This window comes from Oncorhynchus masou, chromosome 1, assembly GCF_036934945.1.
Source record: "Oncorhynchus masou masou isolate Uvic2021 chromosome 1, UVic_Omas_1.1, whole genome shotgun sequence".
Lineage (NCBI taxonomy): Eukaryota > Metazoa > Chordata > Actinopteri > Salmoniformes > Salmonidae > Oncorhynchus > Oncorhynchus masou.
This window is the reverse complement of record NC_088212.1, coordinates 52379407-52393581: the sequence shown is the minus strand read 5'-3', so window position 1 is coordinate 52393581 and position 14175 is coordinate 52379407. Positions and strand designations below refer to the sequence as shown.

Sequence of the window (14175 nt, the reverse complement as noted above, 5' to 3'; positions counted from 1 at the left end):
GTAGCCAACATCATCAGAAATTAAGTGTTTTTTTGCTCTAAAAGTAATGTTAAACTATGCTGTAATATTTGGTATGATATGCCTATGTAGAAAACTAATTAATCATTAAGTGATCTTGCAAGACATTGATTTAGCTTTGATCTAAAATGTATTAAACAAGCACCATTCTGAGAAGTGGCGAAGCGTGGCTCCGATGCGCTCTGGCAGATCTACACCTCTGTCTAGCAGTATTCTATGTCGGTCTGCAAGAGGGACTGCAAGAAGCCCCTCATAAATTAATATGTAACAAATATATTTAACAAGATTTTTGCTGCACCCTTCTTGGCAACTCACTATCACTTTAAATCTAAATTGTCATTTCAAATGAAAAAACTCACTTGGGATTTGAACTTGCTGCAAATGGCAAAGATAAACAGAAGCCTAGCTCGCAACACTGAATTAAACTTTTTTGTGTGTTCTAGTAATTTTGATTAGCAGATGGTGCCGTGTGACTTCTGTTACGGACGCTCTCATGAAGTGTTAAATCACGTCTAACTACATCAACATTTGTAATTGGCTGATACAGACTTTGTTACATCCAGCTTTTGGTGTTAGCATAGGGCTATGTCAGGTTATGTGATGGGAAATGCTAACAAATAACGTTCTATCACATGCAACTACATAGTTGGTCAGTGACAAACTCAAATGTAATCCATTTTAAAATCAGGCTGAACCCTTTCTGAAGGCACTGTATGCCATTGCCCCAAATGTAGACCAGGCCTTGATAGAGCTACAATCTGACTTTGTTGTCTTACAAAAACTTGTACTTAATGTGGGCAAGACAAAATACATGTTGTTCTCTAATTCTCAACAACAAATCTGAACTACATATCTATTCATTGGGTTTCTGCATGTAAATACCTGGGCATTTGGATTGACAAGGACATAACAAAAAATATATACTGATGAATAAAGAAATCAAACATTAACTACAAAATGTAAATAGGATAGTTTTGGTCATAAAGTCAGTCATGTCCAAAACATTTGTGCCCAAGTATGTCACAACGTAAATGAAGGTTGAGTTTATTTGAATGGAAACATTTGTTTTTATAATTAAGTAGAACGCTCTCTTTATGACAATGTTACATTTGTGTGAAATCAAAAGTTTTTTTGATTTCAAATTGTCAGTAGAAACGACATTTGATCAAACAAGTCAGCCATATCAGCTATGTTTTTTTAAAGGCAGTAAATGAGGCTGAATGAACTGTTTTGCTTCTAGACAAGGCTCCACTGATAGCCAGGTGTAGCAGTGGTAAGGTGTTGGGACAGCTTTATGCAGGCCCTAACAGTTTGTGGGCAGCGTTTGTCACCGTTATAGTGCAATCAATTTATTGTTTAGTGTTGTTTAGTGGCTTTGCTGGCATGCATCCCATTTTGTTTTAGTTTGCCCCACCAAGACCTACATGATTACATGCATGTCTGGCGCCGATGGACATGGCGGCCTCGCGACTAGCGGTATTTTGTTTTTTATGTATTGTTTACATTATTATCTCAGGAAATGTTGTGTCATTACATACAGCCAGGAAGAACTGTTGAATATCAGAGCGGCGGTGACCTACCAGAACTACCAGCATTACGACCACGAATACACTTCCCTGAAGCAGATCCTTTGTTCACTCTCCCCAGTGCAATTGCACTCATTCCACAGGCCGACCCAAAACATCGGAGAGGCACTTGGAGCGGCCTGCTGGTTCGATTTGCACACCACTCACCACTTCTGAGTATATTACTGGCTAATGTTCAGCCTTTGGATAACAAAGTAGACGAGCTCAGGGCAAGGATTTCTTTCCAGAGTCGTCAGGGCCTGTAACATATTTTTGTTTCACGGAAACATGGCGCTCTGGAATGAAATCGGTCCAGCCAGAGGGATTCTCAGTTCATCGCGAAGACAGAGACGTGGTCATTTTCTGTATTACTAAGTGCAAGGAGAGTTTACAAACAACACACAAGTCAGAGTTACAGTGCCTTGCAAAAGTATTCGGCCCCCTTGAACTTTGCGACCTTTTGCCACATTTCAGGCTTCAAACATAAAGATATAAAACTGTATTTTTTTGTGAAGAATCAACAACACGTGGGACACAATCATGAAGTGGAACAACATTTATTGGATATTTCAAACTTTTTTAACAAATCAAAAACTGAAAAATTGGGCGTGCAAAATTATTCAGCCCCTTTACTTTCAGTGCAGCAAACTCTCTCCAGAAGTTCAGTGAGGATCTCTGAATGATCCAATGTTGACCTAAATGACTAATGATAAATACAATCCACCTGTGTGTAATCAAGTCTCTGTATAAATGCACCTGCACTGTGATAGTCTGAGGTCCGTTAAAAGCGCAGAGAGCATCATGAAGAACAAGGAACATACCAGGCAAGGCAGGTCCGAGATACTGTTGTGAAGAAGTTTAAAGCCGGATTTGGATACAAAAAGATTTCCCAAGCTTTAAACATCCCAAGGAGCACTGTGCAAGTGATAATATTGAAATGGAAGGAGTATCAGACCACTGCAAATCTACCAAGACCTGACCGTCCCTCTAAACTTTCAGCTCATACAAGGAGAAGACTGATCAGAGATGCAGCCAAGAGGCCCATAATCACTCTGGATGAACTGCAGAGATCTACAGCTGAGGTGGGAGACTCTGTCCATAGGACAACAATCAGTTGTATATTGCACAAATCTGGCCTTTATGGAAGAGTTTTATTTTTCCTTTATTTTACTAGGCAAGTCAGTTAAGAACAAATTCTTATTTTCAATGACGGCCTAGGAACAGTGGGTTAACTGCCTGTTCAGGGGCAGAATGACAGATTTGTACCTTGTCAGCTCGGGGATTTGAACTTGCAACCTTTCTGTTACTAGTCCAACACTCTAACTAGGCTACCCTGCCACCCCAGAGTGGCAAGAAGAAAGCCATTTCTTAAAGATATCCATAAAAAGTGTCATTTAAAGTCTGCCACAAGCAACCTGGGAGACACACCAAACATGTGGAAGAAGGTGCTCTGGTCAGATGAAACCAAAATTGAACTTTTTGGCAACAATGCAAAACATTATGTTTGGCGTAAAAGCAATACAGCTCATCACCCTGAACACACCATCCCCACTGTCAAACATGGTGGTGGCAGCATCATGGTGTGGGCCTGCTTTTCTTCAGCAGGGATAGGGAAGATGGTTAAAATTGATGGGAAGATGGATGGAGCCAAATACAGGACCATTCTGGAAGAACCTGATGGAGTCTGCAAAAGACCTGAGACTGGGACGAAGATTTGTCTTCCGACAAGACAATGATCCAAAACATAAAGCAAAATCTACAATGGAATGGTTCAAAAATAAACATATCCAGGTGTTAGAATGGCCAAGTCAAAGTCCAGACCTGAATCCAATCGAGAATCTGTGGAAAGAACTGAAAACTGCTGTTCACAAATGCTCTCCATCCAACCTCACTGAGCTCGAGCTGTTTTGCAAGGAGGAATGGGAAAAAAATGTCAGTCTCTCGATGTGTAAAACTGATAGAGACGTACCCCAAGCGACTTACAGCTGTAATCGCAGCAAAAGGTGGCGCTACAAAGTATTAACTTAAGGGGGCTGAATAATTTTGCACGCCCATTTTTTTCAGTTTTTGATTTGTTAAAAAAGTTTGAAATATCCAATAAATGTCGTTCCACTTCATGATTGTGTCCCACTTGTTGTTGATTCTTCACAAAAAAATACAGTTTTATATCTTTATGTTTGAAGCCTGAAATGTGGCAAAAGGTCGCAAAGTTCAAGGGGGCCGAATACTTTCACAAGGCACTGTATACTCTAAACTTCATCTTTTAATAATATGAGCTTCACCATAGCCCTTTGACTCTCAGATCAATTCAGTGTCTATAAATGAATTCTGAGAGTGCTTACAAAATAATACTTCATCTTTTATAGCCAAGATACACCCCTCTAAACTCACAATGACGAACCACAGTAGAAACTTCACAAAGGGCCTTTTCCTTGAAAGGGGAGTATCCCATAGCCAGATAGCATTAGCTATAAATTATCGTTCAGTTTGATCTCTAAGACGAGGTTCTACTTCTCATTCTTGGTACTTCCTATTACCAAAACATTACCTCATCCAATGGCATATATCAATTGTCAATTCTAGATACTCCCATCTCAAATACAACCCACCCCTGGACAAGTTCCCTGAGAGGAGTGAGCCTCTCGGTCATATACTATGAAATATACGTTTCAACATCAGAGGGGACATACAATGGTTCCAGACTCTGCCGTACTCCTCCCCACAATGGGAAAAGGAGGGAATGACTGGAGTACAGACATTGTGTAGCCCTTCACATGGTTTAACCTCTTGAAACTCCCCATCCCGGATCCGGGATTGTGACTAAGCCTCAGGCTCATTAGCATAACGCAACGTTAACGATTTCTGAAAATCGCAAATAAAATTAAAATAATGCGTTTGCTCTCAAGCTTAGCCTTTTCTTAACAACACTGTCATCTCAGATTTTCAAAATATGCTTTTGAACCATAGAAATTGACTAATTTGTGTAAGAGTATGCAAAGCTAGCATAGCATTTTGTGTAGCATGTAGCACGCAACATTTTCACAAAAGCCAGATAACCAAATAAATAAAATCATTTACCTTTGAAGAGCTTCTGATGTTTTCAATGAGGAGACTCCCAGCCACATACCAAATGCGCAGTGTTTCCTGAAAGCGTCTGTGTGTAGGAGAAATCGTTCCGTTTTCTACATTGCGCCTGGCTACACTTAAAAAACGAACCGAAAATGCAGTCACCTACAACGTGAAACTTTTTCCGGATTAACTACATAATATCGATCGAAACATGGCAAACGTTGTTTGGAATCAATCCTCAAGGTGTTTTTTCACATATCTCTTCATTGACATGCAGTTCGTGGAAGCTTGCTTCTCTCTCTGTGCCCCATGGAAAAATACTGGCAGGTGACTTTTGCGCACCAATTTCGGCGCAGGACACCGGGCGGACACGTGGTAAATGTGGTCTCTTATGGTCAATCTTCCAACGATCTGCCTACAAATACGTCACAATGCTGCAGACACCTTGGGGAAACGACAGAAAGGGCAGACTCATTCCTCTTGCGTTCACAGCCATATAAGGAGATCATGAAAGACAGAGCCTCAAAAATCCTTGTCATTTCCTGGATGCCAAGTCATCTTGGTTTTGCCTGAAGCTCACGTTAAAGGGCACGCACAGAGAAGATATTTGTATTTCTGGACACGTCAGAGTGTTTTCTTTCGAACAGTAGCAATTATATGCATAGTCGAGCATCTTTTTGTGACAAAATATCTTGTTTAAAACGGGAACGTTTTTCTTCCAAAAATGAAATAGCGCCACCATAAGTGTAAGAGGTTAACAGATATTCACATATGAAGATGATCCTGACCTCTCCACTCTCTGGGCCCCAAGTGACTTTTTCCCCCACAAGCATATTATGAAAATAAATAAAACATCTTTTATATATCAATGTTACCAAACTAATTCGGATTCAGCTACGACAATAGGAATAAATATCTCTCCGGGAAGCAGAAAGGCGGAGGTGTGTGTTTCATGATTAACGATGGTGTAATTGTAATACATGACCTTTTGTTCAGCCAACCTAAAATATTTCACAAAAAATGTCTTATCTCCCAAGAGAATTCTCCTCGGTCATAGCGTTTATATCCCCCCTCAAGCCGATACCACAACAGCCCTCAAAGAACATCACTGGACTTTATGCAAACTGGAAACCACATATCCTGAGGCTGCATTTATTGTAGCTGGGGAGTTTGAGGACGAGGCGTGCTTCATACTTTTCAACGCTGGTCTGACCAATCGGAATTCAACGCTTCAGGATTGTTTTGATGACGTGAACTGGGATATGTTCTAGGTCGCTTGCAAAAATTATTTAAATGAATACACTGAAACAGTGACTGAGTTCATCAGGAAGTGTATAGGAGATGTCATATCCTCTGACTATTAAAACCTACCCTAACCAGAAACCGTGGACAGATGGCAGAATTCGCCAAAATCTGAAAACGCAAACCAACGCATTTAACCATGGCAAGGTGACTGAGAATATGGCAGAATACAAACAGTTATTCACTCCGCAATGCAATCAAACAGGCAAAACATCAGTATAGAGAAGGTGAAGTCGCAATTCAACGGCAGGGTCAAAAGACGATCACGGACTATAAAAGGAAAACAACAAGCCACATCGCCGACACGTCTTGCTTCCGGATGAGCTAATCACCTTCACCAACTTTGAGGATAACACCGTGCCACCGACGTGGCCCGTTACCTAGGACTGTTGGGCTCTCCTTCTCCGAGGCCGACTTGAGTAAGACATTTAAACGTGTTAACATGACCTGGGTCTGAATCCTGCCCTGTGCAACTGGGTTCTGGACTTCCTGATGGGTCACCCCCAGGTGGTGAAGGTAGGAAACAACACTTGGCCTTCTGGGCAGAGTTGAAAAGACAAAGCCATATCTCAGACTGGCCAATAAAAATAAGACTAAAATGGGCAAAAGAACAGATACTGGACAGAGGTGGGCCAGCCCCTCTGAACCGGGTGTGTAGTACTAATGCAAAAACAGTATACAGTTGAAGTCGGAAGTTTACATAAACCTTAGCCAAATGCATTTAAACTCATTTTTTCACAATTCCTGACATCTAATCCTAGTAAAAAATTCCCTGTTTTAGGTCAGTTAGGATCATCACTTTATTTTAAGAATGTGAAATGTCAGAATAATAGCAGAGAATTATTTATTTCATCTTTTATTTCTTTCATCACATTCCCAGTGGGTCAGAAATTTACATACACTCAATTAGTATTTGAATTGAATTGTCTATAGAATTGTGGTCAGGACGTGTGATGACCACTCCAACACCTTGAATTTGTTGTCCTTAAGCCTCTCTCATCGTCACTCAACACCTAGGTTTACCTCCACTGTACTCACATCCTACCATACCATTGTCTGTACATTATGCCCTGAATCTATTTTACCACACCCAGAAATCTGCTCTTTTTTTATTCTCTGTCCCCAATGCACTAGACGACTAGTTTTTATAGCCTTTAGCAGTACCCTTATTCTTCTCTTCTTCTGGTGATGTGGAGGTCATAGACCCCCCTCAGCCCCCAGCTGTGCCCTGGACACCATATGTGAATTAAAGACACCCCCATTTATCTTCAGAGTTTGTACTGTTAGGTGACCTAAACTGGGATATGTTTAACACCTACAATCTAAGCTAGATGCCCTCAATCTCACACAAATTGTCAAGGAACATACCAGGTACACCCCTAAATCCGTAAACATGGGCACCCTCATAGATCATCCTGACCAACCTGCCCTCTAAATACACCTCTGCTGTCTTCAACCAGGATCTCAGCGATCATTGCCTGCGTCCGTAATGGGTCCGCGGTGAAACGACCACCCCTCATCACTGTCAAACACTCCCTAAAACACTTTAGCAAGCAGGGCTTTCTAATCGACCTGGCCCGGGTATCCTGGAAGGATATTGACCTCATTCCATCAGTAGAGGATGCCTGGTTATCCTTTAAAAGTGCTTTCCTCACCATATTCAATAAGCATGCCCCATTCAAAAAAATGTAGAACTAAGAACAAATATAGCCCTTGGTTCACTCCAGACTTGACTGCCCTTGACCAGCACAAACACATCCTGTGGCGTACTGCATTAGCATTGAATAGCTCCCGTGACATACAATTTTTCAGGGAAGTTAGGAACCAATATACACAAGCAGTTAGGAAAGCAAAGGATAGCTTTTTCAAATAGAAATTTGCATCCTGTAGCACTTTGATTTGACAAACTCCAAAAGTTCTGGGACACTAAAGTCCATGGAGAATAACATCACCTCCTCCCAGCTGCCCACGGCACTGAGGCACTAGGAAACACTGTCACCACCGATAAATCCACGATAATTGAGAATTTCAATAAGCATTTTTCTACGGCTGGCTATGCTTTCCACCTGGCTACCCCTACCCCAGCTCTGCAAGCCCACACAGCAACTTGCCCAAGCTTCCCCCATTTCTTCTTCACACAAATCCAGATAGCCGATGTTCTGAAAGAGCTGCAAAATCTGGACCCCTACAAATCAGCTGGTCTAGACAATCTGGACCCTTTCTTTCTAAAATGTTCTGCTGCATTTGTTGCAACCCCTATTACTAGCCGGTTCAACCTCTTTTGTATCGTCTGGGAACCCTAAAGATTGGGAAGCTGCCACGGTCATCCCCCTCTTCAACGGGGGAGACACTCTAGACCCAAACTGTTACAAACATATATCTATCCTGTCCTACCTTTCTAAAGTCTTCAAAAGCCAAGTTAACAAACAGATCACCGACCATTTAGAATCCCAACATACCTTCTCCGCTATGCAATCTGATTTCCGAGCTGGTCATGGGTGCACCTCAGCTGCGCTCAAGGTCCTAAACGATATCATAACCGCCATCGATAAAAGGCAATGCTGTCCCGCAGTCTTCATCGACCTGGCCAAGGCTTTGGACTCTGTCAATCACCACATTCTTATTTGCAGACTCAACAGCCTGAGTTTCTCAAATGACTGCCTTTCCTGGTTTACCAACCACTTCTCTGATAGAGTTCAGTGTGTCAAATTGGAAGGTCTTTTGTCCGGACCTCTGAAAGTCTATGGGGGTGCAACAGGGTTAAATTCTCGGGCCGACTCTTTTCTGTATATATCAATGATGTCGCGCTCGCTGCGGGTGATTTTTTTTTTTGATCCACCTCTATGCAGACGACACCATTCTGTATACCTCTGGCCCTTTGGACACTGTGCTAACAAACCTCCAGACGAGCTTCAATGCCATACAACACTCATTCCGTGGCCTCTAACTGCTCTTAAATGCTAGTAAAACTAAATGCATGCTCTTCAACCGATCGTTGCCCACACCAACCTTCCCGACTAGCATCACTAATATGTACCCAAATGTTTTATATCCATAATTTGTATGATTATTTATTTGAGTTGTGCGCCCTCCAGTTTCACCGGAAGATGTCGACAGGTGCCCCGCTAGTGGGACGCCTAGCCCTAAGTCTCCTAACCTGCTATGAAGAAGTCATAGCTATAGCGAAGTGGCTTGTTTTTAGGGAATCTCATCCACGGAATTCGATTTCTGGTCAGGACCAAATCTGAACCAATCATAGGTGTCATTTTTGGTTCAGATTTAGTCTGATCCGGACTGGCCTTGATTTGGCCCAAGCACCTTTGGCAGCGATTACAGCATTGAGTATTCATGGGTATGATGCTACAAGCTTGGCACACCTGTATTTGAGAAGTTTCTCACATTATTTTTACCCCAATTTCGTGAGATCCAATTGGTAGTTAAAAGTCTTGTCTCATCGCTGCAACTCCCGTATGGACTCGGGAGAGGTGAAGGTCGAGAGTCATGGGTCCTCCGAAACACTACCCTGCCAAGCCACACTGCTTCTTGACACACTGCTCGCTTAACCCGGAAGCACCAATGTGTTCGGAGGAAACACTGTCCAGCTGGCGACCGAAGTCAGCTTGCAGGTACCCGGCCCGCCACAAGTAGTCAGAGCAGGATGGAAAAAGGAAAACCCTCCCCTAACCTGGACAATGCTTGGTCAATTGTGCGTCGCCTCATGGGTCTCCTGGTCACGGTTGGATGTGACACAGCCTGGGATCATACCCGGCTGTGATGCAGTGCCTTAGAATGCTGCAACACTCGGGAGGCCCGTGTCTCCCATTCTTATCTCAGGTCTCGCAAGAGATGTTTGATTGAATTCAAGTCTGGGCTCTGGCTGGGCCACTCAAGGACATTTGGAGACTTGTCCCGAGGCCATTCCTGCATTGTCTTGGCTGTGTGCTTCGGGACGTTGTCCTGTTGGAAGGTGAACCTTTGCCCCAGTCTGAGGTTCTGAGCGCTCTGGAGTAGGTTTTCATCACACTTGTTAGATAAAATCCTTCTTTATTTCCCAAAAAGTCAGTTTAGTTGGCGCCATCGATTTTGAGTAATCCAGTCGTTCAACATGCAGAGAAAATAATCCAAAAAGCTATCGCTAAATCTTGTTAAAACAAGTGAAAATACGTTTCTATGTTTTCCTCAGGTACCCTAAAATGTAGTTAAACTATAATATTTCATATGGAAAGAAGTATGTTCAATAGGAAAATATTAGCAGATGCGCACACAGACTGATTTCCAAATCTAAGTACCAGTATTAAAACTCATAATCCTTCATTGTTTTGGAAGAAACAAGCCTGAAACCTTGAACAAAGACTTTTGACATCTAGTGGAAGCCATAGGAATTGTAATCTGGGAGCTGGATTTGGATATGCCCCTATGCTTTCCATTGTAAAACAAAATATATTTTATATTTGATATTCTTCAAGGTAGCAACCCTTTGCCTTGATGACAGCTTTGCACACTCTTGGCATTCTTTCAACCAGCTTAATGAGGTAGTCACCTGGAATGCTTTTCCAACAGTCTTGAAGGTGTTCACACATATGCTAAGCACTTGTTGGCTGCTTTTCCTTTACTCTGCAGTCTCTCATCCCTAAACATCTCAATTTTTTTGAGGTCGGGTGATTGTAGTCATCTGATGAGATAGTCATCTGATGCAGCCCTCCATCACTCTCCTTCTTGGTCAAATAGCCCTTACACAGCCTGGAGGTGTGTTTTGAGTCATAGTCCTGTTGAAAAACAAATGATAGTCCCACTAAGTGCAAACCAGATGGGATCGCGTATCACTGCAGAATGCTGTGGTAGCCATGCTGGTTAAGTGTGCCGTATATTTTAAATAAATCACCGACAGTGTCACCAGCAAAGCACCACCACACCACCTCCATGCTTCAAGCTGGGAACCACACATGCGGAGATCATCCGTTCACCTACTCTGTGTCTCACAAAGACATGGTTGTTGGAACCAAAAATCTCAAATTTGGACTTATCACACCAAAGGACAGATTTCCCCGGATCTATAATGTCCATTGCTCGTGTTTCTTGGCCCAAGCAAGTCACTTCTTATTGGTGTCCTTTTAGTAGTGTTTACCTTGCAGCAATTTGACCATGAAGGCCTGATTCTCTGAACAGTTGATGTTGAGATTGTGTGTGTTCCATGAACTCTGTGAAGCATTTATTTGGGCTGCAATCTAAGGTGCAGTTAATTCCTGATTTCTGAGGCTGGTAACTCTAATGAACTTATCCTCTGCAGCAGATGTAAATCTGGTTCTTCCTTCCCTGTGGTGGTTCTCGTGAGAGCCAGTTTCATCATAGTACTTGAAGAAACCTTCAAAGTTCTTTGAAAATTTCCAGATTGACTGAGCTTCATGTCTTTAAAGTAATGATGGACAGTCAGTCCTCTTTGCTTATTTGAGCTGTTCTTGCCATAATATGGACTTGGTCTTTTACCAAATAGGGATATATATACCACCCCTACCTTGTCACAACACAACTGATCGGCTCAAACACATTAAGAAGGAAAGAAATTCCACAAATTAACTTTTAACAATGCATAGCTGTTAATTGAAATTCCAGGTGACTACCTCATGAACCTGGTTAAGAGAATGCCAAGAGTGTGCAAAGCTGTCAAGGCAAAGGGTGGCTACTTTGAAAAATCTCAAATATAACATATTTTGATTTGTTTTGCACTTTTTCGGTTACTACATAATTATGTGTTATTTCATAGTTTTGATGTCTTCACTATTCTACAATGTAGAAAATAGTCAAAATAAAGAAACCCTTCAATTAGTAGGTGTGTACAAACTTTTGACTGGTACTGTATATAGTGTATTTATGTGTTGTATTGTGCAGGGCTCATTTGAAAAGGAGACCTAGGTCTCAATATGTCTTCCCTGGTAAAATAAAGGTAACACATTTATAATTTGCCCAACAGTGGTGTGGAGAACTAATTTTTATTGTTTAAACTGCTGATTGCTCCTTAAAGTTAAACTGTTTCTAATTTTCCCAAATATGGCCCCGCCCAGTATTAAAACATTGTTTTTGTAAGGTGAAATGGAGTCCATTTTGACATTGCAATCACATTGAAACTAAAACACAGGTACGTGTTGAACCAGCGATATGCCTGCTCTGAGGGCGTAGTGGTGAGGAGAAGTGATTAGGTAAAAACAGTGTTCTACGTTTTCAATTGTTTGACGGAAACGCAACTTTTCTGATGGAAAAACAGAGCATCACAACGGCCCTCCCACTACGTACTACCCCCATCAAACCATTGTTGCTGTGTCTTTTTTAATGCAACCTCTACTGATATGGTACTAAAACAGTGCTGCGTTAAGCTAATGCTAACTGACAGTGAAATTATCTCAATGTTTTTTTTTCACTCACTCTCTTTTATTCCCTCACATCTTTCTCTAGTTGTCGGTTTGAGCTGCTCCACGGCAGTGTTCAGTCAGATGTGTTCGTGGGGGAGGTGCCCTCTCATATTGGCACACTGCTGGACTACAAGCAAGGCCGTCTGTCCTTCTATAACACCCAGCGCGGCCAGCTGCTCGGGACCCTCACCCACTGCTTCACCCAGCCATGCCACCCTGTTCTGGGCATGGAGCAGCCAGGCAGCCTGAAAGTCAGCATGGCCCTGGAGGTGGCTGACTTCGCCAAGCATAGCTAGCCAAGCACCAGAACTTTCCTATGCAAGATATAAGTACCCATGGATTTAATAGAAATCAAATTTTAGAAAGCTAGAACAGTGATAGCTACACTTTTAATGGAATAAATAGCCAATCTCTCTGGACTCTCCCCGATGAAGGTAGTGGCTATAGCTGTATCAGGACATTCACTGACTCAGTGATGAAAGAGACAGGAGTGAGAGGAAGAACTGTAGTTGCTTCAGTAGTATAGATTTGAAAGAAAGTGCAAATCTTGAAGGTAATAGGAAAAATATTTTATAAATAGGAAAAACAATCAGAGCAATAGTCAATATCTATCGCTCAATTATTGCTGTTTTATTTCTCTTGTGAATTTGACTGAGTGTTTCTTGTTGAGGTGAAATGTTTAATCTCTGAGATCAGTATTAATTCATTTTTTGGCTATTTTTTAACATGTTTTGTCAATTGTCTTGTGTGCTTTAATTTCTCCAGTATCTCCTTCTCTTTTCTCAGCAATCTTACTCATCTCTCCTAGAGCCTTTAGTAGGTACAGTAGGCACACAGCCGAGATGCACATTAAACTGTATGTAACTACCAGGGTATTGAACCCAGGTAGTCTGTGTGACTCAATACTTTGTTAGCCCACTGAGCTACTTGCAAGGCAGGTTAATTACTTGGAGATTGTGTGGATAAAGATACTAGTAACTATTTTGTTTAAAACCATAGCACTACTTGTGTTTCATGTTGTGAATACTGGTGTATAAATAACCTTGTAAACATATGTTGAATCTCTTCTGTGTGTTTGTTTGGAATCATTTCTGAATGATGATGAATTAAAGTTTTTTTCTCTTTGTTGAATGTCTTCATGTTAGAGTCTGATGGAGAGATGGCTATTTTTGTATTTGAGACAGCACTGAATAAACTCCTAAGGAGATCTAGAATGATCTTTAATTTTATGAACTGAAAGACAACAACATGCGACTCCTGACAACTGTAACAGCTTGGGACTGATGTGACAGCATGCACTAAACCAGAGAATGCCGTTATCAGGAGCAATTACAACAAATAATGTCATCACTTCCTAAAAGGTTAAGGACTCAATTCAATCCGTATCGCTGAAGTTCAGCGCTATAGCGAGTTTGATTTTTAATGGTAATTTTCAATTGAGCTGACATATGCACGTTTTACCATGAATGCAGTCTCCACGAACAGAGAACATTGCATTACATTTCAATCATACTATAGCGTGGAACTTCAGCGTTACGGTTTGAATCTGGCTCTAAAACAATATAATGAATGAGCAACATTAGGTCAAAATTAAAGATTAATATTCTTGGACAAATTCAATGAGATATTTGCGGGAAAGTATAAATGTATTTTTAATAAACAGGATGAACAAACATACATGACAATGCAGCAAAGCCCTAACCCAACCCACCCTAAAATAAAATACAGGAGACAAACAAAATAGCAAATATGCTTCTTAAGAATCGTGCAAACAAACTGTGGAATGACTGACACACTGAGTCACGCAACTTGAAAGA

At 41.5% G+C, this 14175-nt stretch overlaps 1 protein-coding gene across 1 annotated transcript in view; it reads left to right on the top strand.

Annotated features, from left to right (window-relative positions):
- The window catches only part of cmya5 (cardiomyopathy associated 5), a 61053-nt gene extending 47564 nt beyond the window's left edge, over window positions 1-13489 (top strand). Inside the window, exon 14 of the mRNA XM_064974699.1 lies at window positions 12402-13489. Coding sequence (XP_064830771.1) covers window positions 12402-12654 — 253 coding nt within the window. The 3' untranslated portion in view covers window positions 12655-13489. The remainder of the gene's footprint in view (window positions 1-12401) is intronic.
- The last annotated feature ends 686 nt before the right edge of the window (window positions 13490-14175 follow it).